Source organism: Lepus europaeus, chromosome 9 (genome assembly GCF_033115175.1).
Source record: "Lepus europaeus isolate LE1 chromosome 9, mLepTim1.pri, whole genome shotgun sequence".
NCBI classification, from domain to species: domain Eukaryota; kingdom Metazoa; phylum Chordata; class Mammalia; order Lagomorpha; family Leporidae; genus Lepus; species Lepus europaeus.
In genome coordinates this window covers 95,178,743-95,206,603 of record NC_084835.1, presented here as the reverse complement: position 1 = coordinate 95,206,603, position 27,861 = coordinate 95,178,743, and the positions used below count along the sequence as shown (strand labels likewise).

General features: G+C 55.9%; 1 protein-coding gene across 2 annotated transcripts in view; it reads left to right on the top strand.

Moving 5' to 3' along the window:
* The window catches only part of ST8SIA5 (ST8 alpha-N-acetyl-neuraminide alpha-2,8-sialyltransferase 5), a 69,204-nt gene extending 41,544 nt beyond the window's left edge, over positions 1 to 27,660 (top strand). For both annotated transcript variants that reach the window (XM_062201614.1, XM_062201613.1), the window contains 5 exons: positions 8,328 to 8,414; positions 11,535 to 11,679; positions 14,181 to 14,293; positions 16,643 to 16,735; positions 17,547 to 27,660. In XM_062201614.1, coding sequence (XP_062057598.1) covers positions 8,328 to 8,414; positions 11,535 to 11,679; positions 14,181 to 14,293; positions 16,643 to 16,735; positions 17,547 to 18,015 — 907 coding nt within the window. In that variant the 3' untranslated portion in view covers positions 18,016 to 27,660. The remainder of the gene's footprint in view (positions 1 to 8,327; positions 8,415 to 11,534; positions 11,680 to 14,180; positions 14,294 to 16,642; positions 16,736 to 17,546) is intronic.
* Positions 27,661 to 27,861: the final 201 nt, after the last annotated feature.

Genomic DNA, 27,861 nt, shown 5'->3' with positions numbered 1-27,861 from the left:
GGGTGGTGCTGTGTGGCCTTAGTTCTCACCTCTGCAGCACTCAGCTGGTGCCCCCCAGCCTAGCTGGGCCCTGCACGGGCTGTCTCTTCCATAGCAGGTGCTCGCCGTGTGGTCCCTAAGCTCCTGGAAATCTGAGGGAGAGGAGAGAGGAGGGGCTGGGGCTGTTCGTGGTGGGTGGGGGGAGAGCCTAGGAGATAGTCGGGAGCAGCGAGCCCAGCACCTCCTTGCTAGAGTCCCCAGGCTGAGAGTCAGTGGGTCCCCCACATCTGCGATCAAACAGCCCCAGAGGCCAGCCTCTGATCTGAGTGCCTGTGACAGCATCCTGGGGCCACCCGCGGGCTCCTGGTTCTCCAGCCCAGCGCCCTGAGCAGGGCGCACGGTGGGACCAGCCCTGAGTCATTGGGAAGGGTTCAGTTCCCGCCTGTGGCTGGAAGTGGATGGATAGGCGGATGCACTGGCGTCCCCTCAGGCGCACAGGATGCCAGCTGGTGTCCCGTCCTGGGAGGCGTGTGATTCATCGGGGAGTGATTTGGATCCAAAGAGGCTGAAATCAGTGCTCACAGGCAGTGAGCCGGAAATTTCCCACATGGAAGGGGACTCGCTCGCCAGCAGCTCTGATGCGGCAGGATTGGCTGTCTGAGGACTTGTTATGAGAAGGCATCGTCACTAGTTCTTGTGAAAATTATATACTCGATTCTAGTCATTCTAGACCTCTTGGTTTTTAAATGAAAACCCACGGTTGCTGTCTAGATGGGGCCTTGCCTGGTAACTCCCAGGGCTGGCCTCTGCTGCCACCCCCTCTCCCCCTTTCTGGGGCTGGGCACTTTATACCAAGCCTGGTGCCGAGGCCAAGGGAGAAGCTGGGAGCCCAGGCTGCTGGGCAGGCACACGCTGGGGCTGGAGGTGGGGGGGAGGGCGGGGACATTGCCCTGTGACACTGAGCTACACTCCTCTGCCAGGCAGGGGCTCCGAGGGCAGGGCCAGGCTCAGGGCCGGACCCAGGCTCAGGCATCTCTGGGTCTGCCCCACGTATGGGCTCACGAGGTGTTAGGAGGTGAACGAGTGGACACAGGAAGTGGGTGAGACCTGGCTGCCAACAAAGAAGACCATGGAAGGAGAGGGGGAGAAAGAAGGGTAAGGAGACGGCAATCATTCTTCTCTCATTCTCTCTCTTGTTTTTTTTTTTTTTTTAAGATTATTTATTTATTTGAAAATCAGAGTTACACAGAGAGAGGAGAGGCAGAGAGAGAGAGGGAGGTCTTCCATACAATGTTCACTCCCCAATTGGCTGCTATGGCTGGAGCTGTGCCGATCTGAAGCCAGGAGCCAGGAGCTTCTTCCGGGTCTCCCACATGGGTGCAGGGGTCCAAGGACTTGGGCCATCTTCTGCTGCTTTCCCAGGCCATAGCAGAGAGCTGGATCGGAAGTGGAGCAGCCAGGTCTTGAACCTGTGCCCATATGGGATGCTGGCGCTTCCAGCCAGGGCCTTAACCCACTGCGCCACAGCGCCGGCCCCTCTGCTCTCATTCTGATTGGCAGCTCTTGCATGTGAAAAATCCAGGCGATCACAGAAGCTTCCAAGGGAAGCCCAGCCCCTACCCCACACCTTCTTACCCAGCCTGACTCCTTGCCATGCTCCGCTCTGATTGCCTTTCAGGAAATCGTGCAGGCAGCGGTTTCTAGTCTTACTCCTTTTCCCAGGTCCTGTCTTGGTGGGTGTGGATTCCGCTCCCTTGCGTTCCCCCTCCCCAAGTTTCCTCAGTTCAAGGGCATTGCTATGTTTAGTCCTTCTATCTATAGATCCTCTAAGTCATCTATTTCTTCTGCGAAACCAAAGCTAGACAGCGTCTCTCGATCCCGCGCTGGGAGATGAGGCTGTTTAACATTGCCTCTGCCTTGCAGCTCTCCCCACCTGTGTTCGGCATCCATCACCCCAAGTTTGCTTTCTAAATGTCAAGGCTGATAACATTGACGTTCTGTTTGCAACCACAACAAGCCTTTTGGGGGCATCCTCTGGGGGTTGACGATGAGAGTTGAACACTGGCAAACAGTGTTTCCCGTAATTGGTGCAGTGCAGTTATTGTCCGCTCAGGGCCGGGGAGGCACCGTGAGTCCATGTTCTGTGGTAGGTGTTTTCTCTCCCTTTTTCTGGGGCATTTAGCCATCTTTCCCTGCTTGTACCCTGCGTCTCTCTTATGCCCCATTTCTGCTACACACACACACACACACACATGCCTCTCCATCCGTCAGTCTTTTTCTCTAAGGTCTCCCTCCATCCTCTTGTTCCAGCTTGGCCACACTGCTCTTACTGGATCACATGGCTCTCATTCCCGCAGCTTCCCTTCTCTGCCTTCACAGGTTGAATTCACCTTGATGGGACCCATAACTTTCCTTATTTACTCCGTCAGTTTGCTTCCACCCATCCTAAAGAAAATTCCCAAGAAGCAATGGGATTGAGAGGTAAGATTTTGAGTCATTCCATGTCTAAGTAAATTAAAACTTTCTTCTATGCTTGATGATTGGTTTGGTGGGTAGTTGGATCACTGGTTTGAGGGTTGTTGGATTGCTGGTCCATTGGGTAGTTGGATTGCTGGTTTGGGAATTATGGGATTGCTGATTTGGTGGGTTGTTGGATTGCTGGTTTGGTGGGTTGTTAGATAACTGGCTAGATGTGTAGTTGGATTACTGGCTAGGTGTGTATTTGGATTGCTGGCTTGGTGAGTTGTTGGATGGCTGGCTTGGTAGGTTCTTGGATGGCTAGCTAGGTATGTAGTTGGATCAATGGTTTATTTATTGATTTAGTAGGTTCATATATTAGCTGAAAGTCATCTTCCCTTGTGGTGTTGCAGAACTTCTCCAGCATCTTCCAGGATCCAGGGAGAATGGTTGCTCTGAGATGATTTGCCCCTGGCCCTGCCCCCGCCCCTGGCAGTTCCAAATGTCCCTGTGGTGTGGCTTAGTGCCCAGTGGGCTCTGCATCTGGAGCTCATAACCGAACTCTTGGGCACTTTCTCAAACCTCTGTCTGTCTTCCTTTCCCTCTTTCTCTGCTTCCTCTTCCTGGTGCCCTTAGGAGTTGAGTTGTGTGCTGGATCTTCCGGATTGTCGGATTGTCGGATTGTTCTGCTTGCATTTCTACCCCTCAACCTCATCTTTGCTCTGGCGCGTCCATTCATGCACCCCCCACTCCCTGCCCGAGGGCTCTTTCTTTGTTCTCAGAACAGCCTATTCTCCTGTCTAAGGTTGCATTCTCACCTTCAGTGTCTCTGGGGATACCAACCAGAATATTTTAAGTTCTAGTTTGTTCTTCCAAGTTTTCTCTGTGCTCATTTTGTCTGATGATTTATCTTGTTCTGTCTCCTCCAGGTTGACCAGGTGACCCTTGGTTATCTATTTGTAATGAGAAGTTAACAGCTGATAGGAGCTGTGTATCTAAAAGTTTTAAGATGATGCTGGTTCTTTTGCTGCTAAAGTGCCCAGATCTTTGACCTAGGAGTGACACCTTTTTTTTTTTTTTTTTTTTTTTTTTTTTTAATTTTTGACAGGCAGAGTGGACAGTGAGAGTGAGAGATACAGAGAGAAAGGTCTTCCTTTTTTGCCGTTGGTTCACCCTCCAATGGCCGCTGCCGCTGTAGGTGCACTGCGGCCGGCGCACTGCGCTGTTCCGATGGCAGGAGCCAGGTGCTTCTCCTGGTCTCCCATGGGGTGCAGGGCCCAAGAACTTGGGCCATCCTCCACTGCCTTCCCTGGCCACAGCAGAGAGCTGGTCTGGAAGAGGGGCAACCGGGACAGGATCGGTGCCCCGACTGGGACTAGAACCCGGTGTGCCGGCGCCACAAGGCGGAGGATTAGCCTACTGAGCCGCGGCGCCGGCCATTTTTTTTTTTTTTTTTTTTTTTTTTAAGAGAAGAACTGACAGTCTCCTTCCACCCCCTCTCTCCCTCTGCTGGATGTTAAATATTTGGCTGCCCCAGGGGGCGGATGGACTGCGTCCCCTCCCTAGTCTGTAACCTGATTGACTGCAGGTCCTCTGGGCTGTGCCACCTGTCTTTTGGTCACCGCCGCTCCCCTTGTTGTAGTCTCTCTTCCACTGAATGACCCCTTCTTGCCATTCCACTGGGCAGTGTAGGCCTTTGTTATTCCTCTAGTGTCTGGGGAATGGAGAGCGGTGCCCGGGCTCAGCGCTTTGTCTTTAGAGGATCCTTGCCTTCGTGCAGCGATTTATGGAGCCTGGTCGCGCATGCCATTCCTGGTGAATCCCGCCCACCTCTGGGATCCGCCGCACAGCAGCTGTCGTAGCTGTCGTACAGGTGAAGCAGCCGGGTCTCCGAGAGAGAGCATGGCTTGCCCAAGTTCTCCTTACATGTTGGCGATGGAACCAGGGGTCCAGGCTGGGTGTCTGGACTCCGGCCTTGGTCCAGAGTGTGACAGGGCATCGGAGGTACCGGGAATAGGACCTAGATGCTGGTAACAGTTGAGCCTGGGACCCTGGCCTGTGGCCAGGGCTGTGCTTCCATGATTTTTGAGGCAGTGGCCTGTGAGTTGCAAGGATCAGGCAAGGGGAGAGGGAGAGTGGGTGACACTGCATTTCTGTCGCTGAATAAAAGCTTACAAAACTTACTGTGTTGTCTGGTCTATTTGAGCCAGTATTCAGAATTCGTGGCAAGAACCCACACAGCTTATTAATTTCAGAAATATTAATAAACAGATCGGTTTCAGAGTAACAGAGAGAGAGGAAGAGGCTGAGCTCTTCCATCTGCTGGTTCACTTCTCAAATGGCCACAACCTCCAGGGCTGGCCCAGGCCAAAGCCAGGAGCCTGGAGCTCCATCTGGGTCCCCCACCGGGGTGGCACTTCTGCTGCTTTCCCAGTTGCATTAGTAGGGAGCTGGATTGGGACTCAAACCAGGCATTGCAGGCGGCAGCTTAACCCGCTGCACCACAATGCTGGTCCCTTTATTGTGTCATCTTATTCAATACTTTTAACACATCTGCAGGTGCAAGAGACTATGCCCATTTCATAGCTGAGAAAATTGAGGCCTGGAGAAGTTCATTCAGCTGCCTGAGATCCCATGTGTAGGAGGTACGACAGGTGGGGCTTGGCCAGACTGGAGCCAAGAGCCAGGAACTCCATCTGGCTCTCCCACATGAGAGCCATCACCTGCTGCCTTCCCAGGGTGTGCATCTGTTATGCCCAGTTTCAGTTGTCCCCAAAGACCACCAAGGAGCCGATATCACTGTAAAATACATGAGAGTTTTATTACAGGTCCGGGCCTGGGCTCTCAATGCAGTGGATTTGAATTGAGAGCCCCGACTCTTCAGTTAACAGGGTTTTTATAGGGTTTTTAGAGACATTCTATACATCATGGTACCATTTAGCAAATCATCTCATCCTGCAGCAAATTTAAAGGACATCTCTTAGAATTGATTAGCATAGGCCAGTGCCGCGGCTCAATAGGCTAATCCTCCACCTTGCGGCACCGGCACACCGGGTTCTAGTCCCGGTCAGGGCGCTGGATTCTGTCCCGGTTGCCCCTCTTCCAGGCCAGCTCTCTGCTGTGGCCAGGGAGTGCAGTGGAGGATGGCCCAAGTGCTTGGGCCCTGCACCCCATGGGAGACCAGGAGAAGCACCTGGCTCCTGCCATCGGAACAGCGCGGTGCACCGGCCGCAATGCGCCAACTGCGGCGGCCATTGGAGGGTGAACCAACGGCAAAAAGGAAGACCTTTCTCTCTGTATCTCTCTCTCTCACTGTCCACTCTGCCTGTCAAAAATTAAAAAAAAAAAAAGAATTGATTAGCATATCCAGTGGCAGGAATGGACCTAGTAAAGGTGGTTGGATGGCGTTGGGGTTGATGCCTTTTAGATTGATTAGCTAAAGTATAGGGTCCGAGCTGCTGGGGTGTACGTGCCAAACTGTAGGGTCTCGGGATGTTATCAGTTACCTTAACTGCCCCGAAAAGACAGCTGGAACTTTAGGTATTTCCCTGCTATCTGCTGATTGGCTGTTGCTAGGAGAGTTTATTGCAAGGGGAATTCATTTATTTATTTTTAGGAGCTTCTGGGGTTCAGGGCCTGGTCAGGACTGAGTGACAAGATGGAGGCCTATTTTAAAACAGTTGCACCTTGCTCCAGGCTCAGGTCTCTCATATCAGTGTGAAGCTGGATTGGAAGTAGAGTAGCTGGGGTTTAAGTCAGGCACTCTGACAGGGGATGTCCCAAGCTGCGACTCACAGTGTTTCGATGGCCCAGGACCTGGGTTTCCTCTTCACCCTGGAGGGTTGGGTGGAGCCAGCAGGCCTTAGTGCCTGTAGGAGCTTAGTGCCACTGGCTCATGTGCTGGTGGCCGGCTTCTGGAAGCAGCAGCCTGCTGGGCTCCTTAGGACCTCAGCCAGGGTGGCAGGGTGTGTGGCCGAGAACCTCAGCCACAGAGCTCAGGGGGTGAGCAAGACTCGCCCAGCGGTGATGGGGGCGCCCCTCCTTCCACAGGTGCCCTCCCAAGGGCGCAGCTTCTTGGTGTCCAGCTGGAGCTCCCAAGCAGGAGCTTGGCAGCATGGTGCATCGTCAGCCTTTCGGAACACGCAGGCATGCTGGCCTTGCCTGGGGGGTGGGGGGAGCCTCCATCTTTGTGGATCTCATGACTTCCTGCAGGCTAGGGTCTTTCCTGGGACTCCCAGAGGCTGAGGTCCCAGAGAATTCTGCAGAACAGGACACTCACCCTACAACCATGCTGAAACGACAGGTGCAAGGTGTGGGTTCCCCCCCAAGGACCGATTTATTGCCTGAAAGGCAGAAGAGGTAAGCAAGGACAGGGGATGGTGACGCAGCCGCTGGAGTGCACATGTGGGAAGGAGGGCTTGGGACTGTGGTCTGAAAAAGAGGGAAGCCCCTGGGAAGGCTGGTGAGTGCCTGTCCTGACTATCCAAGTTCAATGCACTGACTGCCCGCCAGCCAGCAACTGTTCATGGGAATTTGTGTCGGTCCATTCATGTATTTATCGAGTGTCTCTGTTTTTGTGGGCACTGTTCTAGAAGCTGGGGAGACAGCATTAAAACATCGTAAGTATGCATCATGATGAATATGCAAATAGAGATAGGTCATTTGCAGACTAACTCCCTGTCCTGTGTGATGTCGGCAGCCCCGTCCCTGAGAGCATGGTGGACTGTGCCCGCGCTGAGCCATGCAGACAGCCTGCAGCCTGGCCGCGGGTGTTCAGAGAACAGCGCACATCTCAAGCTCCTCATGTCTGATTTTTCTGTCATTTGGAAATTGTGATCTGCCCTTGAGGAGGGAGAAAGCGAAGGGTGTGTGATGATCGTAAGTTCTACTGTGTGCTGGGCACAGTAGGGGGTTTGGCAGGCTAGGGAAGCAGGTGTCTTCCCTCTATAGACAGTTATTCCTGAGAATTGTGTGGAAGAATGTTCTGAGATGTGTCGGGTTTGTTTCATGGTAAGATGTGGAGGGGTGGAAATGGCTGTTACACAGGAAGTAGCCTTTATGCTCACAGATCCCTGGGGGCAGGAGGCATGACACACAGGCCCACGTGGGCAGGCACCAGGCAGGAGGCAGGAGGCAGGGGCTTCGCTGTGGATTTGTTAGGAAGGACTAAGCAAGGGCTGGTAGTCACCTGTTAGGATATGTAGGTCGGCGCTGGGGCGTAGGAACTGCCTCTGGTTGATACCTGGCTCTGCGGTGACCCGGACAGGGGGACAGTGGCTCCCAGATAGAAGGCGTGGTTGAGGGCATGGGCGTGGATGGGCCCGTTGCCTGTGAAAGGTTTGCTGAAAGGAGGTTCCATCGCTGTCTCCAGGAATTAGCAGGGCGGCGGGTGCCAGAGCATCAGGAACACAGAAATAAGAAAACTCAATGAATGCAAAGGCCCAGATCACGGTTTGGCCTGTCGGGGAGCAGGAAGGAGTGATGACACTTTGGGGCCCACATTGGGGCGCAGCAAGTTTACTCACCACCCTCGACACCAACATCCTGTATTAGAGTGTTGGTTCGAGTCCCAGCAGCTCTGCTTCTGATCCTGCTCCCTGCAGATGCACCTGGAAAAACAGCAGCAGATAATCCGAGCACATGGGGGCCTTGCCAGCCACACAGGACACCCGGATGGAATTCCAGGCTCCTGGCTTTGGCCTGGCCCAACCTTGGCCATTACGGCCATTTAGGGAGTGGACAAAAAGATGGACGATCTCTCTCTCTCTCTCTCTCTCTCTCTCTCTTTCTCTCTCCCTTCCAAATACATAAATAAACCTTTAGAGAAAAGAAGGAAGGAAATGCCGATGCTTGGTGCAGCCCCTGTCACGTCTCCGTCTCCTCTCCCGCAGGGTGAAGCAGTCGGAGCTGTTCGACAGGTGGAAGAGCCTCCAGATGTGCAAGTGGGCCATGAACATCTCGGAAGCCAACCAGTTCAAGTACCTGCGACTCCTCTGTCCTCCCCTCCTCCTGTGCTCCTCCACCCACCACCTCCTCTGTCTCTGCTCTCCTACGGGCGGGTGCAGCTGGGACTTGGCTGGGCTTAGGCTTTTGGCTGGTGGGAGGTTCTGAGTCCACACACAGCAGGGGTTGGGCTCTCGCCAGGGGCTTCCCCTTCACGGTCCTTCCTGAACCCTGGCACAGCCCTACCAGGTCGGTGTCGTCTCTGCCAGACGCCTCCCAGCCCCGTGCTGTGGCCTCGTCGTCCCCACCTCCTCTCTCCTGGGACAGCTCCGCTACCTTCTCAGAGCGCTCAGCTCGGTTATATTTTTAATTGCCCTCTAATCCAAATGTACAGATGAGCTCCCGAGGGAGCTAAGCAGGTAGGAGATGTCCAGAAATTGTTTCCATTAGTGGTGGACTTCATCTCTAACATCCTGTGAGTGCAGAGCAATATTTTAGTGCAAGTGGACTTTTTCTTTTATGAGATTTTAGGGTCCTAGCAGTTGTGTCTAAACTGAATTTCGGCAGCACAGGTCAGAGTTTCAGGGTACCAAGGAGCGCTCAGAATGAAAGACTACTCCGGGGAGGCTGGGAACCGTGGGCGTTCTCAAGCGTGTTGTCTTTAGAAGTCATTAGTTCTAGTTTGCTGCAATGCGGGGCTAGGTCTAGAGGCAGTAGTTTTAAGTGGCACCTGTTGAGAAATGTGACTGTTTAAAGTGGCAGCCGGGAGGGAACAGGTGCCACCAGCATTTGTGAGACGGGGGAAGCCCAGTCTTGGGCCTGACACTCATTTGCAGGCTCAGCGACCATCACCTAGAACATGAACTTGAGCAAGGGGCGGGGAGAGCAGGAAACGAGATCCGTGCTGCGGATCTGCTGCGTGCTGAGTGGGAGAGATGGCCTGGGACGGCTGAGGCCTGCGCAGTGAGATGCACGAGGGTGCCCTCCAGGCCGAGTGGGGACAGAAGCCTCACCTGGGAGGTTACTCATCTAAGGAAATAATGAGACAACAGGAAGATGACAACCAAGACAAGTATATGAGCCAGTGGCAGGGGTCACACAGACACATCCGGGGCCTAGAGTGGTTTCCGATGTGGGAAGAGGAGGTGACCTCAGGCCTTGCCAGGCCCTACATGGAAAGAGTGTTCAAGGCCAGTGGGTTGCCTGCCTTTGCTCTCATTTCAAGCAAGTGGAACAATGATAAGATGCTTAGCTATGGTTGGCAGGACCCTGGTGCGGTTTGGGCATAGGCATGGGGGTGGGGGTGGGGGTGGGAAAGCAGCAGGAGCTTTGCTGTTCCGGGGACAGAGTCCTGTGATGGAGGCCTCCCCTCGCCGAGGCACGCTGGCATGCTGGTGTGTAGGTCAGTCCGTGAGGAGCTTGGTTAGTGTGAGTCGGTCTCCCTTCTCTGCAGTGGGCCAGCAGGATCGAGTTTCTGGCCCAGCGAAGCTGCAAGGGCTGGATGTGGGTTTGTGACGCTCCCCCTGCCCCTGCCTTGCCAGACGCCTGGCCTCTGCTCTGGAAAGCCTCAGACACACTCTGAAACCCTACCCTCCCCAAGGAAGATCACTCACTGTGGCTCGTAGCCAGCTGGGCTGCCCAGTGACCCCTGCGAGAGAGACAGTCAAAAAGAATACTGGGTATAGCTTTCCTGGCTTTGGCAACCTGGAGGCCAGAGTCAAGAGGTTTGGAGGTGGAAGAGCCATTTTAGAGATGAAGAAACTGAGGCCCAGACAGGGGAGACTTTGAGCTCCCCAGCTGGTGGCAACAGAGCAGAAACTAGAATCCAGGCTTGCTGACACCAGGCTGGTGATCCAAGTTTCCATGGCAGACCTGGGGCAGCTTTCCCCATCTTTTGTTGGTGGCTGAGACCTGGCCTCCAGGGTGTGGGTGGTCCCTGCCTCCTGGGGCCCTGTACACTGAAGGTGAGCACGCCCTAGCCAGTGGTGGGGAAGGTGGCTGGGCGCGCTCTGCCTGCTGCTGCTGTGTTGGGAGACAGTGGGTCCCCGTGGGCTTATAGTAAACTAGTGATGGGAGGGAGCAGTGATCCGTGGCCTTGGTTACATCCAGCATGGTCAGGGGCCAGGGTGCAGGGCTCTGGGTCCCCTGGGCAAGGTGAGCAAGATGAGAGCGGGGCCTGACCCTGTCCCAGAAGCTCCCTGGCATGCCTACGGGGATGAATGTGCTGCCGGGTGGGACGCCAGCTGCAGAGTAGAGCAAGATCAGGCTGCCCTGGCCAGGCGGGCTCCTAACCTCCCTCCCAGGGGTTTTGTGGCTTCTTCAGAAGCCTGCATCTGAGCTTTAACCCTTCTGACACTCACGTCTGAGTGGTTTTGTGATAAAAACCCACACCACAGGACTTTTTCTAAAAAAAAAATAAATAAGATAAAATAATGAACCCTTGGAAGCTTCTTCAGGAAGCCAAGTTCTACATCAGACAGGAAGCCAGCCAGTGTCAGCCCACCACCCTGACTCTGTCCCCACTTCCCGAGATCAGTTGCTGAATGACTGGACGTGCACATTTCCATTGCCTGCATGTGTCCTGCTCTTGGGGCTCTTGTGTGTACCTTGTCTCGAGTCGGCTGTGGGGGCCAGGACCCCAAGGAAGAGCCCGGCCTCCCCATGGCTGCCAGCTGGGGCCGGATCAACAGGGCAGCAGGAGCGTGTGTCTGGGAAGTAGTGGTGTCCTTGCAGATTTGAGGAAAGCTGGTGGGAGGCATGGCTAATGCCACCATGCGCGGGTGCAAGTTGTCACACATGCACGTGACTAGTATTGCACAGGATTTTGTCCCTGCCATCAGGGGCTTTGATTGGAGCATGAGAGGAGGTTGGCAGATGATGGCACATGTGGCTCCCAGTCTGGCTCCGGCCTTCAAGGCCAGCACGGTCAGTGGGGTGGGGGCAGCTGGAGCCTCCTGGAGACAAACCTGGCTTGGGCCCTGGAAGGGTGGCAACAGCAGAGGCAGGAAGGCCCTGCCTTAGGACAGCAGGGGCAGAGATGCAGGGTGGGTGCGGGCATGGACTAAGTGGTGGGAGAGGCCCCAGCCCCAAGACCCCTGTGCTTGTGAGACCTGGCCTAGTGTCGTCATCTGTCCTGCCTGTCCCCTGCCCTGCAGGTCCACTCTGTCCAGGTGCTGCAATGCCCCTGCCTTCCTCTTCACCACTCAGAAGAACACGCCATTGGGGACGAAGCTCAAGTACGAGGTGGACACCAGCGGCATCTACCACATCAACCAGGAGATCTTCCGCATGTTCCCCAAGGTGCTGCTTGGGGCACTGGGGTCTGGGTGGGATGAGGGAGCCCACCCAGCCGTGGCCCTCCACAGCCTTGCCCCTGCGTGACTCCCACTCTGCCCCTGCACATCTCATTCTGTCCCTGCACCTGGCTGGCTGGCTTCGTCCTGGTTGACCAGTTGTCCTCGGCCCAGTAGCCCACTCTGGGTTTTCTGGGTGGGGTTCCATCCGGACACAGTGAATGCCCACTGACCATTAGTTGATTGACTTTCGGAAAGAAAATGGTTCGGGAATTCTGGTAATTGCATTGCTCGCAAGAGGAATGCTGCAGGCATCTGGGATAATGACTAAGCATTTGTGCCATCCGAGGTGGGCACAGGCTTCCCCAAGAACAGTGTGTGCACCAGGGAGCACGGCCCAGTACAGGCCAGGCATTGAAGGACTGAGCTCCACTGCTGCTGGCCTTGGCTGGTCATTTTCTTCCAAAGCTTCAGTGGCCTTGTCTGTAGCACTAGGGCTCAGATTGGGACGAGTTGGGCTGCTTAGAATGTATAAAATATCAGGGACTTCAGGTAGACATCTTGTGTCATTCCTTTCTCATTAAAGAAGTCTGGAGGGAGGCCGGTCAGGGCTAGCCTGGTGGCTTCCTGGTCCTGGAAGCCCACAGAGGAGATCCTGCCCACTTGAACCGTTCAGATCACCAAGGCTCAGGTGCCTGCGCTCAGTGGCCTCACCGCTGCTGCAGACCCTGGGGGAGGGGGCCCGGGAGTTGCACGCTCAGCAGTTGTGGAGGAGGTGTGGCCTGTGACGAGCAGGGAGGTCTGGGGTGTGTGGGCCGGCCGTGTCTGGGGGAGCTCCAGGCCCCAGGCAGGGCGTGGTGGGCCCAGTTTGTAGAAATGTCAAGTGAGGGTGCTGCAGCTGTTTCTGGATGAAATCCAAGCGCCTAGGCTCCCCTGCGTCCAGGGGGAGTGGGAATGACACCAGGCCCCACGGCCACCTGCATTCCGCCATGGCTGTTGGAGCGTAGCAGGCGTTCTGGGGCTCTGGGGAGGAGCTGAAGGTGAGAGGTGTCACCCGCATCACCGTGCTGGGGTGAGAGGTGTTCTCCCGCATCACCGTGCTGGGGGCTCGGAGGCCTGGAACAGGAAGCCTGGTGACAACAGGTGAACTTGGCACAACACAGCCTGGTTGCAAGCTGTGGACCACCGGGGGCCGGCATTCTCTGGGAAGCACAGAGTGAATGCAAGTCTGTCATCTCCGTCACAACCACTCTTGGCTGACCTAGCCCAAAGGCGCCGTAGGCACGGTCAGCCAGCGAGGGGGCTGTGTCCGGCCACACTTCATTCTCCCTAGCCCCTGACGTCTCAGGTTTATATAATTTTCACATGTCACAAAACAGTCTTCCTTGGGTTGTTTCCAACCATTTCAAAATCCAAAATCCATTCTTAGCCTGTGGGCCAGGCTGAAACAGGTGGCAGGCCAGATGTGGTGCTTGGGCCGGAGTTTGCCAGTCCCTGAATTAGAGCGTATCCCTAGCTTCCCCAAAGATAAGTCTATCTTTGGGTTGGTAAAAAATTCAGCTTCCCAGCCTTCTATTCCCCACCCTGGAGACTGATTCTGTGGTTCTGGGCTGAAGCCCAGAAATTTCTATAGCATCCTCAGATCCAACCAATTGCGGATTAAGAATGTTAAAAAAAAAATCATGTCAGCACTCAACATGTGCAGGTTTCTTCCCCCCGTGGTTCTTCTCTAAGAGATCCAGTCTAACAACTATTTCCATAGCATTTATATTGTGTGAGGTGGTATAAGTAACTTAGAGAAGATCTGAAGATTGGCTCATAGGGAGGATGTGCGTAGGTGCTAAGGAAATACTGCACCATGTTATATAAGGGACTCAGCACCTGCAGACTTTGGTACCCGTGGAAGGTGCTGGAACCAGTCTCCCTCGGATACCAAAGGAGGACTGTATTTTCAGAAAATGATCTGGGTGCTTCTTGGTTTATTAAAGCTTGGGAAACTCCATACAGAACACAACAAGAATCTGCTCATTTTCCCAGTGATATTTTGATTTTTTTTCCCCTTTGCCTGGTAAAAGTCAGAAAAATCAAACAGTGCCTTTTCCCCACGGGCTGTGAAATGCCTCCATGGCCCTGTCCTGGCCTTGGGCCTGGCCCTCCAGGGAAGATGGGCCAGGAGTGACAGTCCCCAAGCCCTCTGTGCACGGCCGCCCCCAGGCTGGGCCATCTAGAAGCCCCAGGTGCAGCCCAGGTCCCTGAGGGCTCTGCTGGCCTGCGGGGTTGTGCAGGGAGGTAAGCTTCCCAGCAGGCTCCTGGGTGTCCCTGAAGGCGGGAACCTCAGGGCCATATCCCAAGGTAACAAGTCTCTTGAACTTGAACATGGCCCCTCCCATCTGTGAAGTAGAAAAAACGCAAGGCTGTGGGGCCCCATGTGGAGCCTGCAGAGGGGAGAGCCTCAGACAAGGGCGGGGCCCGGGAGGGCGCTGACGCCGACATGTGTGCCTTCCCCAGGACATGCCCTACAACCGGTCCCAGTTTAAGAAGTGTGCCGTGGTGGGCAACGGAGGCATCCTGAAGAACAGCCGCTGCGGGAGGGAGATCAACAGCGCCGACTTTGTCTTCCGGTAACTGGCTCACCCTGTCACCCCGGGGCTGCGCCTGCCGCCTCCACCCCCGCCCCGCCCCCCTGTGTGCCCAGGCACCGCTCCCTCCCAGTGACCACAGGCTGCCCTTAAGTGATTCATCCACCTTCCCCACTCCCACACTCCCTTTGTGTCCCCGAACCTAGTCTTGGAGTGAGTTATTGCACTCGGGCCTCAGTGTGTACATCTGAAAAATGGGAGTTGTGAAGAGCAAGTGGCACCACAGACATGAAGGTGCTGAGGACTTGAGGACTGGCTGGCGGGCAGTACAGATCTGTCAGTGTGGGCCTCCGGGCGGCCACCCCTGGGGCTTCCACCTTTCCGGAAGCTCTGGGTAGAACCAGCGTAGCTTCATGGCCAGCTCCGAAATTGGCTGCCTCCTGGCTTTAATTAATCTGCGGACTGGGCCTTGTATTTCTTCTTCCTGATGTAATGCCCCTCTCTTTTATCTTTGGGGATCCTCGCTTAGATCTTGAGATGGGTTGGGAATACGAGCTGGCAGCTAAGAGGCCCGGGTGGAGCCTGCAGGGGGACCCCGTGGCTCGCGGGTACTGTCACTGGACTGCTCAGAGTCGGTGGCAAGGGCGGGTGGTCAGGGAGGTTTGGTGTGAGTGGAGGTCCTGAAATAGACAGCCCCAGCACATTCGGGGTCCTGGGCCGTGCACTCCCAGCCTTCTGTCTGCAGTGCGGGGAAGCCACAGAGAGCCTGCCCCACACTCGCAGAGCATCACCGGCTGCAGGTGGTGTGTGTTACGGACACTGCCCTCTCTGCCCCGAGCTGGCCCGCACATGCCCTGACCGAGGGTTAAGGTTCCTCCACTCGCCGCCCCGGAAGGCAGGGAAGTGCCACTCTGAAAGGGTCTTTCTGGTGCAGCCCCAGTCACCATACACTGGGTGGCCGCCCAGGCATCACCATCGCCAAGGCACCTGACCCCAAGAAAGTCATCTGGCCCCTCTGGGCCTTGGTCTCCTCAACAGCAAAATGGGGATAATGGTAGCAGCTCGCTTAGAATTTGGGAATTAAATGAGGTGATATTTGTATAGCACTGGTTGCAACCTGTGCCCCATAAACACGCTGCTGCTATTCCCAGGGTCTGTCCACTCTGTGTAGAACATTGTGCCCTCCACCCCTGTGCCGCTTTGCCAACTCCCACTTGTCCCACCAGGCTCCTCCCACGAATCACCACCTTCTTCCCTGGTACCCCCACTCCAGACCCCCAGGGAACACGGTGCATGTGCAGGGACCACCTGGGGACACACAGGAACTTCTGTTTGTAGCCACTGCTGTCCTAACTGCAGGTCATAATCACTCAGAAGATGAGCTTGGAACGTGAACGAGTGCATGAGCGGATGGGCTCTGTGCTCCCCAGAGCTGAGAGCCGGGGCCGGGGGAGGCTCTGAAGCCAGGCAGCCTGCGGTGGGATTGGGATGGGTGTTTCCTTGGGGCAGCGGCCTGCGCACTCTGCCTCAACTTCCTGAAATGTCAGCTGAGGGTGATAGGACCTGCCCCTTGGAGTTAGTGTGGGGATGAAAGGGGCTAACATATAAAGTCTTCAGACAATGCAGGCATATAATAAGTTTTGTTACAGTAAAAAATGCTGTCTTTTTAAAAACAGATTTATTTACTTTGAAAATCGAAGTTGCAGAGAGGGAGAGAGAGAAAGATTTTTCAACCATTGGTTCACTCCCCAGATGGCTGCAATGGCCACAGCTGGGTTGGTCCAAAGCCAGGAGCCAGGAGCTTCTTTCAGGTCTCCTACCTGGGTGCAGGGACCCAAGCACTTGGGCCATCCTCCACTGCTTTCCCAGGCACATTAGCAGGGAGCTGCATCGGAATTGGAGCTGCCAGGACATGAATACCCATATAGAATGTGGGCATTGCAGCCCCGAACTGTGGTGAAAAAGAATTTTTTGCTAGGATCATATGGAGAGATTTGGGGGTGCAGTTCTGGGCATGGGTCCTTCCTGCTATACCACATCATCTCTCTCTGGCTTAGATCCCCTAACAGTGAGCTTTCTTTTGTCGCATTGCCTAAGGTGTCTTATGGCCCAGAGTTGTTTGCATTTCATTGTCATGGTCATCACAGCAGTGCAGCAGGAGCCTTGCTGAGCTATGCTGTGTGTCTTCCTCGGGGTCCCAGGCTTGTCCATTGTATTGAGGGGCAGGCCTGATGCCTGGCATGGAGCAGAGGACCACCGTCTGATCTCCCGCCTGGCTGCCTCTGGGTCCCTCTGCCCATGTGACCACCATCCCAGCTCGCCCTTCATGCCCTGTCAGCTCCACCCACAGAAGGACTAACCCCTGCCCTGGGTGCCTTGTCTCTTCTGCAGGTGCAACCTGCCCCCCATCTCGGAGAAGTACACCATGGATGTGGGGGTGAAGACGGACGTGGTCACCGTGAACCCCAGTATCATCACAGAGAGGTCAGTGGCCTTCCTGGAGCTGTGGCTCCCGGGCACTGGAAACAGTGAGTCCAGGTGCTTTTCCCCTGGGCTGGCTCCACGTGTGAAACACCCACCGGGTTCCAAAGACTGGCTAGGACAAAAAGGATGGGACATCTCTTACTCATTTTTTTAAGATTAATTACATGTTGAAATGATAGTACGTTTTATATATTGGGTTGAATAAAAGACAAGACTTCCCCCGTTTCTATCTCCTTGTAAAAGGTGCTTCCTAAGACAGTTAACCTTGCACACGTGGCTTGCATCACCCCTTTCTTGGACAGTGAGGGCCTTGGCTACCTGGACATGGGTCAGACAGCTTTGCAGTGTGTGTCCAGGGCAGGTGGCTCCCTGCCTGACTGTGTGCAAAAGGAGGCACCCGGGAGAAGCCTTATGTAAACATCTCAGCTCCCCGCCTGGCTGCCCTCTTGGGGTCTGTCTAGGAGGTTTTGGGGAGGTAGCAGCTCATGTGTTGAAACCCTGGTCCTGGGCAGAGTCATAGGAGGGGTGGGCAGACAGGCTGTGAAAGCGGCCAGGAGCCCCTGTAGAATGGATGGGGCGGGCAGAGGTGTGAGAAAGCCTGGAGGGAAAGCTATGTAAGCTAACTAAAGAGCTGTGTGAGACCCGCTGGGGGCAGGGCTACCGGGCAGAATTAGAAGCGCAACACTGAGGCCATGGCAGGAGGCAGGACAGGGCAGCGATGTGATACCTGCCCCTCCGGGTCCGACTGCCCCGGCCTGCCCGCACCTGCCCAGCGATAGCGGGGCCTCCCTCTCACTGTCCGCCCACGCAGGTTCCACAAGCTGGAGAAGTGGCGGCGGCCCTTCTACCGCGTGCTGCAGGTATACGAGAACGCGTCGGTGCTGCTGCCGGCCTTCTACAACACTCGCAACACCGACGTGTCCATCCGCGTCAAGTACGTGCTGGACGACTTCGAGTCGCCGCAGGCCGTCTACTACTTCCACCCGCAGTACCTGCTCAACGTGTCGCGCTACTGGCTCAGCCTGGGTGTGCGCGCCAAGCGCATCAGCACCGGCCTCATCCTGGTGACGGCGGCACTCGAGCTGTGCGAGGAGGTGCACCTGTTCGGCTTCTGGGCCTTCCCCATGAACCCCTCGGGGCTGTACATCACCCACCACTACTATGACAACGTCAAGCCCCGCCCCGGCTTCCACGCCATGCCCTCAGAGATCTTCAACTTCCTGCACCTGCACAGCCGTGGCATCCTCCGCGTGCACACGGGCACCTGCAGCTGCTGCTGACCGGGCCGCTCCGGGCTGCCCCGCCTACCGGGACTCCGAACCTCCTCTGTCTCCTGGTGGAGCTGGGGACCCCGTGCCGGCGGTCACTCCCTGCGTAGCTCCACTTGGTGCGAGGAGCCTGGGGCTGAGAGGCAGGGGGGTGGGAGTCCTGGCAGCACCTCCCTTGGCTCTGGGGTGGGAGCGGGGCAGGCTGCCCCGCCCCTGGGATCAGGGAGCCTGGGGACCACAAGTGAATAAAGCACATTTCCACTCAGTTTTAGCATCTGATTGAGCACACACTGCAGTGGCCCTGTGGCAGCTGAAGGAAGGCCCTAAGGAGAATGGTGGAGGAGAGGCAGGACGCTGGAGCACGGGCCAAATGTCCTCAGACTTCCGGGTTATGCTGAAGACTCAGCTGGGAATTGCCATCCAGGATCTCCCAGCTTAGAGGCCAGAGTGTTCCAGAAGATAGAGGGGGCTCAGCAAGGCCGCGCTGGGACATACTCACCAAGTCACGCCACCGCCCGAGTTCAGGAAGTGACACCCTGAGAGAGAAGGCCAGCTCAGCCACCAGCTCATCCTCAGACCTGCACGGTCGCATGCCTCCAGGTTTGTTCCTGCGCTTGCTGTTTGGATGAGAAGGAATCACACCCAACCAGCCATATGCACTAAGGTTTCCAAGCTGATGGGATCGACTCCACAAGTGCTTAGCAATTTGATTCCTCTCCCGTCTCCCTGTTTGCAGCTCCATTTGAACCAGGAGTTATTTATATGACGTTCGTGCTCGCTGCAGAATCTGGCAATCGCGTGTTTCTGAATGGGAGCCATCAGCCTGCGGGCTGGAAAGAGCTGACTTGTCGCATGTGGAACTAGCAGGTGGACGCCGGCATGGTCTCCGACACCAGCACCCCGGGGCTTCCGCTGTGCGGGCAGGTCCTCCTGTAGTGCTCGCCAGCCGCCTCCACACTCACGGCGCCGCCCAGGGCCTGGGCTGGGAGGGGCTCACAGGTCATCTCGCGTCTGAAAGCCATTCCCTCTGCTCGCCCCTGTGTGTTTCCACAGTGACTGCGACCCTGCCTGACACTGCTGGTGAATTGCCTTAGAACTTGGCATTGTGGACTTGTAGACTGTAAGTCTGGGAGGACTTCAGTGCACCTGCCTGTCTGCCTACCTGCTTCCCTTCCCGTCCCCCTCCCTCCCTTGAACGTTTCTGGAGAGCCTGTTCTGCTTCCATCGGCCGTGAACTTGGGAAGACTGATGGCCAAGGAGGGCATCGGCTTTGTCTAACCCAGCTGGAGGGCAGGTCATAAACACCTTGCAGGCCCGCAGGCTGGGTGCTGAGGAGAAGCGAGAGCTGTGGGAACGCAGCAGGCAGAGGGACTGTGCTGCCGTCTCAGCCCCGAGACAGGAGACAGGAGAGTGCAGGCAGGGCTGCCGGGCTCCCTCTCCAGGGCTCCCATCTTGACCGGGCCTCTTCCTCCTGGCTTGTGTTGCGCCGAGCACCTGCTCCACGCAGGTCTGGATGCTGTTCACCTGCAATCTGAGGCCTGGTTCTGGCTGGAAAACCTCAGGCTGCTCCGAGCCTTCGCAGACTGCTTTCCTGTACCACAGAGCAGCAGCCGAGGACATGCAGGGGGCCCAGGATTTGGAAGCCTGGGAAAGCCTGGACCCGGATGGTGCATGGTGAATACCTTCCTGGTCCCCGCCTGTTTCTCCTGTGAAGGGAATCCTGGGACAGATTCCAGTTGATGGAGGTTTCTGGCCATTGCTCATGGTTAATTGAACCCACTTCTTGATCATGTTGTTGTCCAGGAGGGGCAGTGTTTGTGGGCAGGCGGGAGCCTTGGCGAGTCGCATACCGGGGTTCCCACCACTGAGGGTGTGGGCTTGCAGTCTGCTCCAGCCTGGGCCATGGGGTCTGTCCCATGTGGCAGTTTGGCTGAGGGTGGTCGTGGCCAGGTTTACAGTGGTGGGTCTCAGGGCAAGCCCCTTCTCTCCCTCAGGGTCTTAGTTTCTCATCTCTGTAACTAGAGGCTTTGGAAAGACTTCTACAGTCTCCTTTTAAAAAATTCATTCATGACACTTGGATCAAGGCCATAAATAATATTTACTGTCACAAGAGTTGGGATTGGCCATGCGTTCCTTCTGTGCCAGTCCGTATGCTGAGCACTTTCCCTTCCTTACGTCCTGTAACCATCCCAAGACCCCTTTTGGAGAGGTGGCTCCCATTGTACAGGTGAGCAGACTGAGGCTCAGTATGATTCAGGGACTCGTTCATGGTCAGGCAATCAACAAGTGCAATTGCACTCCGGTCTGTGAAATTCCCCAAAGTCTGTTCTCCAAACCTCTGTCTGAGCTTTCCAGCCAGTGTCACCAGGATGGGAGAGGCAGATGGCCCTGGGAGGCTATCAGTCTCTGCCTGTTGGTGCCTCTCTCCAGCCCCGCCCCCTGCAGCAGTACTGACCGCCCACAGTGGTACTGGAGGGGGAACTGAAGCCATCAGTCCATTTTTCTCAGGGGATGAGAGATGACAATGTCAGTGACTTGCCCAGGGCCCCTGGCAGCTGGTGGCTCAGCTGGCACTTTCAGACCACATCTGTCTCCTGCAGCCCGTTGTTTGCACGGAAACAGTTGCCAGGGCTCAGAGAGACCCAGGCACTGACTAGAAGCCCTGTGCCGTGTTCCTCCACAGTCCTGTCGTCGCCTCCCACTGTGCGGTGCACACCTCCAGTTGAATTCTTAATGGGAAATCAATTCCCGGCAAACAAGCCAGCCGCCATGGCTTTGTATGTGTTAAACCCACCGGTCCAGGCTGGAAGGGCAGCAAAACAAGTAAGTGACTCAGTGCTTAGCCAAGCAAAGAGAAAGGTGGCTCAAGGTCAGATGCGCGCTCAGAGGCGATTTCAGCAATAACACCAGTGCCACTGCAGCAACTCTGCCACCGCTCACCTGTGCTGCAGAGAGCTGGGGGGCTCAGGGCCCCTGACTGCAGAGTGTGGGTGGGCTGGGGGCAGCACCTTCCTACCAGGTGAGGGAGGGCAGAGTGCTGGCTGCTGGTGATCCGCCAGATATTTATCCTGTGCCCAGTCTGTGCACAAAACGTGGTCTCTACTCTCATTATGGGGTGTATGGGGATAGATGTTAAGTGAAGGGTCCCCCAAAACCCAGGTGTTCACCTCGTTGAGTGCTAGGAGGCCCAGGCTCCTGGACAGTTATCTGGGAGAGGAGATGGGGATGATGATGATGTCAACAACAACAGTGGTCAGTTCTGAGTTCCAAAGGCTGGCAGCCTAGCAATTGTCATTGCTAAGGCAGTGGGTGCTTCTCAGGCCCCATCCTGGACCCCGTGTGACACTTCCCAGGGTTGACCTCTCTGCTTCTCTGCTGTCCGACAAACCATTCTACCCCGACTGTCTCTCTGAACGCTCTTTCTCAGGCTGCCCTGTTGATTGACCTTCCTGAAGCTGCCTCAGAGTTCTCATCTCCCACTGAGGGCATCCCTGCAGAGGCCTCATCGCTCAAGCATCTCCCATGCTTACACCTCAAACCCCTTCCTAGCCAGTGGGTCCTCTCGAGTCTAGAAGCATGAGCTCCGGATATCTGTATCTGGAGGCTTCTCAACCTCAATGTGTCCTCAAGGGGTACACACTTAAAGAACAGTGTGGACTCAGGGTCTCCTCCCACTGCGTAGTAGTGTGACCTGGGGAGCTTCCAAAGGCCTTGGAGCCCCTGCTTCATCATCTGGAAAATGAGGACAGGGCACCAGCCTCACCACCTGTGAGGGTTATGTGAGACAGTGTTGCACGATGCCTAGAACAGCAACTAAACAAACTAGACACCCACAAAGTGCAGATTCCCTCGCCCAAAACCTGGTCACTCTTGCATTTTCCTTCTCCTTCACTCTGTGTGCCTGTGTTCACCAAAGCTTGCCAGCTTCAATGCTTTCATATTCCCTGAGCTCATTCCCACCCTGCATCTCCTCTGCCACTGCCCTAACTCGGGGCTCATTCTGCTCCCAAAAAGCACCTTTTGTGAAGCCCATTGCCTATCCATACGATAAAGTCCAGAGCCTTTACCAAGCCATGCAGGACATGTGTCCTGCTGGCTCCTCGTCTTTGCCGAGTCGCTCCTGCCACCTGCAACCACCGCCCAGACTCCTCCAGGCTGTGCCTCTGCACAAGCTATGGAAAGGCTAGAGTGGCCCCTGTACTCCCACTTGCCTCTCACCCTTTTTGCAGATGTCAGGTTCTAGCCCCTGTATCCCCCTTGGGCTGGGCACGTCCTCCTCTGTCCGGCTGTGGCCAGCACTGACCCCTATTAGGATGTCCTCAGAGTGCTGGCACAAGCGTCCCCATGTCCTTGGTGGGGGAATCTGTTCCCCTGGGAAGGCACAGTTCCTAGCTCATCCTTGCGCCTCCAGCACTGGCTTGGAGCCACACATGGCAGGTACTCCGCACGTGTTTGCTAAAGGAATGAGGTCAGTGGTCACCCAAGGAGAGTCCTCTTTTTTGCCGGCTGTGTTCCAGGGAGGCTGAACTGCCTGTGTAGTGGGCACTCACCAGCTGCAGCACCCAGTCTCTGCCGTCTCCTCTTTGTTTTCCTCCTTTATCATCATCTTGCTCACCTGCCTCTTGCTTGCTAACCAGTCCTCTTGCTCTCTGGCAACAGAAGAAGGGGAAGATTTTCGTTCCTCCCTTCCCTTTCCTCGCAGCCACAGCACTGGAGAGAGACGTCAGCATCTTGCATTGCTGTGGCAGAGGTGTGGCTGGGTGATAGTGTACAGGGATTTATCAATGGTGTCTCAGCAGTGAAAGGAAAATGCTATATTTTTTGGCTGGAGAAATAGGAGCTGAGCTTTGCAGGATGTCTGCCCAGGAGAAAGCCAGCAGCTTGGGGTTGTTGCCTTGTGGGGAGAAGGTGGTAGCCTGAGCTCCACACACATCTTGGCCTAACCCTGCAGCCGGGGCGCCCCTTGGGGAGACCAGTTGTGGCTGATGGGTCAGTAGAGGTGACAAGGGCTGTGTCCAGGCCAGGCTGTGTCTTCTGTTGTTCTTTAGGGATGCGATCATAGGAGGCCAGACTGTGGAAGCTGACTTCTTCCTGCAAGACATCCTCATAGAGCAATGTGTCCTTCTCAGAATCACCTGGGCACTTGCTAAATGTCTGGACTCAAGCTGGGGCAGAGGTGGTGGTGCCTGGGAGTCCACATCCTTGGCCAGGCCCTGATGCACAGTTGCCACCAAGTGAGCAACACTGTCTTGTTTAAAATTCCGGCTGCAGGCGTGACTGGTGGAAGGCTGCAACTCAGGATCTGGCATGGACCCCAGTTTCTGCATTGTCTATGAATATAAAATAGAATGCACTGTTAGACTAGCAACAACAGTCAAATGCTTGGGAAGCTATAAGATTTAGAAAATTTGTTGCTCAGCATTAACAAAAATTCCTTTCTCTCTCCTGTTTTTATTGTGATAAAATTTACCAACTTGTCACGTGCGTGTTGCACGTTGCTGTACAAGCCATCTCCAGAACTGTTTTCATGTTGCAACACTGAAATGTCAAACCCACTGAGTTCCCTCTGCCCCATGCCCTGCCAGTCACCTTCGTGCTCCCTGTCTGTGACTTCCACCCCCTGAAGTCCCTCATATACGTGGCATCAGTCTTTTGGGGACCTGCTTACTGCATCTAGCATAATGCCCCAAAGACTTCTAAAGTATTAAGGGTCCCTTCGGTACAGCATGTTCCCAAATGGCACTAACTGTTTTTAGTGTCCCCGTAGCAGGTAGCGGGATTGTCACTGTTGCCTAGAGCAGCCCCCTGGAGTCTTATGTGACCTTGACACTTTGCCGGGGTGAGTGCGGGCCTGGTCTCACTTCGCCAGCTGTCCTGCCAATCTTTCCGAAGTCTTTAGATGCTTCCCTGTGCAGCATCCCATTTGCAAACATTTCTTTTTGTTTCAAAGAAAAAAAAGGAGGAGAATACATGTCACCATGACTTGGCTCCAGGCCACAAAACCCAGAGGCCCGAGACTCGCTCTGCAGTCTGGAGACGGTGCCCTTGGCAGTACAGTCACTCCTTAGCTTCAACCGAACGGCCTGCTCAGCTTGGGGTGAAGACTCCGTGCCCCTGCAGTGTGGTTCTCAGCCCTGTGTGCACGGCACAGTCACCTGCTCTGCGTGTCCCACCCTCCCCTGCCCGGAGAACCTGACCCAGCCAGCCTGGGCGTGGGGCTGAGCGTCCCTATTTGAAAGGCTCAGCGGAAGTAGTTCTGCCAAGTTATCCTGAACGAGCTGCTTTAGGGCAGGGATCCGTGGCTTGGCTGCACTCTGGAGTCACCGGAAGAGCTGAAGAGATCCTCAGGGGACCCCACCCTGGGCTGTTCTGATCCCGCCGGTCCCAAACGTCACCTGGGTTATTAGGAGTTTTCGAACTCCGGATGTTTCTAACGTGCTGCCAATCTGGTCGGGCAGTGCTCCACCCCACCCCAGTGTCTGGCTTGGTGCCGTGGCTGCGGCAGAGCCTTTGTGAGCAGGTGTCCCGATGATGCGGCGTGGGCCCAGGGACTGCACGTGGAGGGCCTGGCTCTGCCCCGCTGCTTCCTGGTTGGGGCTTCAGGGCCTCCCCCACCCCACCCCCTGTATCAGCATTCAGCCCAAGTCTTCTTAAAGGCACTAAACGTTTCTTCGGAACATTTTAAACATCTGAACAAACATTACGACATCTGTTAAAGGCAAGGTAGCAGAGAGTCCTTCTCCGGGGTTAGGAGGCCCAGGGTGGGCCTGAATGCAGGATTCGGCCATGCCTGGGATTGGGATGTGTTTTTGTGATGGTGCCTGGAGCTTGCGGCCAGCTGGTGCCCAGGGGAAGGTTGTTTTATACTGGTCTGAGTGCCACACGGTACCTCTAGCGAGGGTGAGACCTACCTGGCCCACCTGGATGATGCAGGCCCAGCACTCCACCCACTCCGCCCACCGCCGTGCGATGTGGTTGCTGTGGCCCTGGGGCTGAGGCCATGCCCACTTCCTCATGCCCTGCCTTTCCCACCTTTCTTTGGGAAAGGCTTGGATTGAAACCAGTTACTTCGTTCCTGCCTCAGTTTCCCTTTCATTGCTCTGCTCCTCCCTTCAAAGATGTCCTCAGAGGGAACTTCAGCCCGTGGCAGCTCAGAATTCCATGCTCAGCCACAAAGTTTGAACAAACCCCCGCAGGTCTCAAAGACGTATTAGAAGAGAGGAGACCGGGTCGGCGCCGCGGCTCACTTGGTTAATCCTCCGTCTGCAGCTCCGGCATCCCCTATGGGCACCTGGTTCTAGTCCCGGCTGCCCCTCTTCCAGTCCAGCTCTCTGCTGTGGCCCGGGAGGGCAGTGGAGGATGGCCCAGGTGCTTGGGCACCTGCACCCGCATGGGAGACCAGGGAGAGGCGCCTGGCTCCTGGCTTTGGATTGGCACAGTGCTGGCCGTAGTGGCTATTTTGGGGGGTGAACCGATGGAAGGAAGACCTTTCTCTCTGTCTCTCTCTCACTGTCTATAACTCTAACTGTCCAAAAAAAAAAAAAAAAAAAAGGGGGGGGGGAGAAGAGACGGTGACTTTTACAGGCACGAGGTAAAAGACCCCTTGCTCCCCAGCGAGCTCATCCAGCGCCCAGGTGGGAGAAGGTGAGTCGGCTGCTGTGCAACAAAGGCCGAACATTTTCGCGAACAGCGAACCTCTCACAACAGTCACTTTCATGCCCAATCCTGGTGAACTCGCTTCTGGCCTCTAATAATAAAGCAAACCAAGAGAATGCTAACAGGTGCTAGATCTAGCAAGAAGTGGCAGCTAATTGTCCGACTGGGATGGCATGAAAAAGACCCAAACCTCATCATCTCCGAAAATGCCCGGAGGTCTGTGGCCGTGTGCGGGCATTCGGCTGAGGTCCCCCTGCAACGTCCCCCCCCCCGCACAGGGGCACACAGATGTCGTTTCGCGAGTGCCGACTTCAACAGGGCAAGGCCGTGTCGGGTCCACTCCAGCATTATTCCCACTCGCAAGCACATTCGTCAACGTCTTGGTGCTTAAAAGATAAGCCCTGGTTCCCTGGAAGTTTGCTGCAGGGAAATCGTTATCTGAGCACGTGGGCCGCGTGGCACGGGCACACCCTCTCCTCTGACCATGGGCTTTCTCCCTGACATGGGCCACTTCCTCCTGCTTAGGGATGAAAAGGAGCAGAGGCGGGAGCCGGCTCTCTGCCTTCCCATCTCCAAGGGCCCTGGCAGTGCGCCTGGGGGCGTGGCCAGGCACCCTCCCTCTGCACCTCTGGCTCTGCTTGTAGTGTCCCTACTGCATGGGGAGGAGAGGGGGGGGGGTCTCAGCCAGGGTCAGGGTGGGCTTTGCAGAGAATATGGGAATTTGGGAATATGGTTCTTGCATAGGAAAGACGGCCGTCCATCTTCTCACTGGGCTTCACTGTGTCCAGGGGAGGAGGTGGGAGATGGGCCAGATGGCAGTGGCCCTACTGCATGGCGCCCAAGAAGGTGATGGTGGCGTGCCCTCGGGTCACCGAGGATTGGTGGTGGAGGCCTCCGGTGGCCAGGGTGCCCTGTTCTAGCTCCCCTGGTCCTTCCTTCCCGCCGGGGTTTTCAGGCTGCAGGTGTAATGGCTGCCTTGGCCTCATGCTCTGCGCAAGGTCTGTGTGTGTTTGGGGGTAGGGTGGAGCCTGTTTGGTGTTTACTGCTGCCTGGGGACCAAGGCCAGCAGCACTGGGTGGCTGCACCCGAGGGGGCAGGTGGAGAGGAGACTGGGCTTGGCAGGGTCTCCCCCAGGGAAGCTCAGAGCAAAGCAGCACCAGCCCCTGTCCCCAGGGCCCGTTGGGAGGGGGCCGGTGAGCCCCAAGTGGCAGCTTCTACTGGTCACTCTGTCCCCCTGCCCCGTGCAATGGCCAGCTTCTGAGAGAGACCTTCACTCACTGTCACTTTCAGGGGTAGCCGGGCCTCCCCCAGTCTACAGCAGGGGTTGGTGACCTGCAGAGTCCCTTCCCAGCCCAGACTGCCCTCCCCCCATAGAAAGGCGCTGTGTTGTCTGAACTGTGAATCGTGTGCTTATGTCTATAGCTATATATATATTTTCTAAACAAACACTTCATCTCAGTAAGCGTCCAACCATTGCTCAGTGGAGTCAATCCTCAGCCACTTCCTCCTCAAAGCCAGGACAGGCCCCCGGGAGGAGCAGAGGGGCCCCGGGGGTCCCGTGTCCTGAGCCCGGCGCCGGCGAGCGGCCTCAGCCCAGGCTACGGGGACTTCCCCGAGGGGCCGAGGGGCCGCAGCACGGACTCAGCCCGCGGCGGCCCCTCCCTCCCTGTTGGCCTCTGCGGGAGCTGTTACTGCTCAGTGTGCCCTGCAGTGCCCCCGCATGGCGCTGGCTGGGTTCTACATGGAAAGCCCCTCCTGCGCCGTCGGTGGCTGCCTCTTCCCCACCCTGCAAGGAGAAGCCATGCAGGGGGAGGGGGCTGCAGCCGCCAGCTCGTTTTTGTGCAAATGTTGCGCTGGGAGTCGGGGCTCCGGCAGCCTCCTGCGCATCCCGCGGCCCTGGCCGTCCGTGAGTAGAGACTGTGAAGTGCTGGCGGTGACGCTCGGCCCGCAAACATCGTCAGGGCACTTTGTATCTGTCACTGGGTCTGAAAGGCCTTCGGTTTCTACCCAATAAAACCTATCAAATGGTTCGTCTGGCAAAGATTCCTTGGCTTTGAGTGTGTGTATCTGTGTGAGTGTATGTAGGGGACAGTGTATATGTGTGTGTGAGTGCGTGTGTGTGTGAGTGTATGTAGGGGACAGTGTATATGTGTGTGTGAGTGCATGTGTGTGTGTGTGTATCTGTGAGTCCATGTATGACAC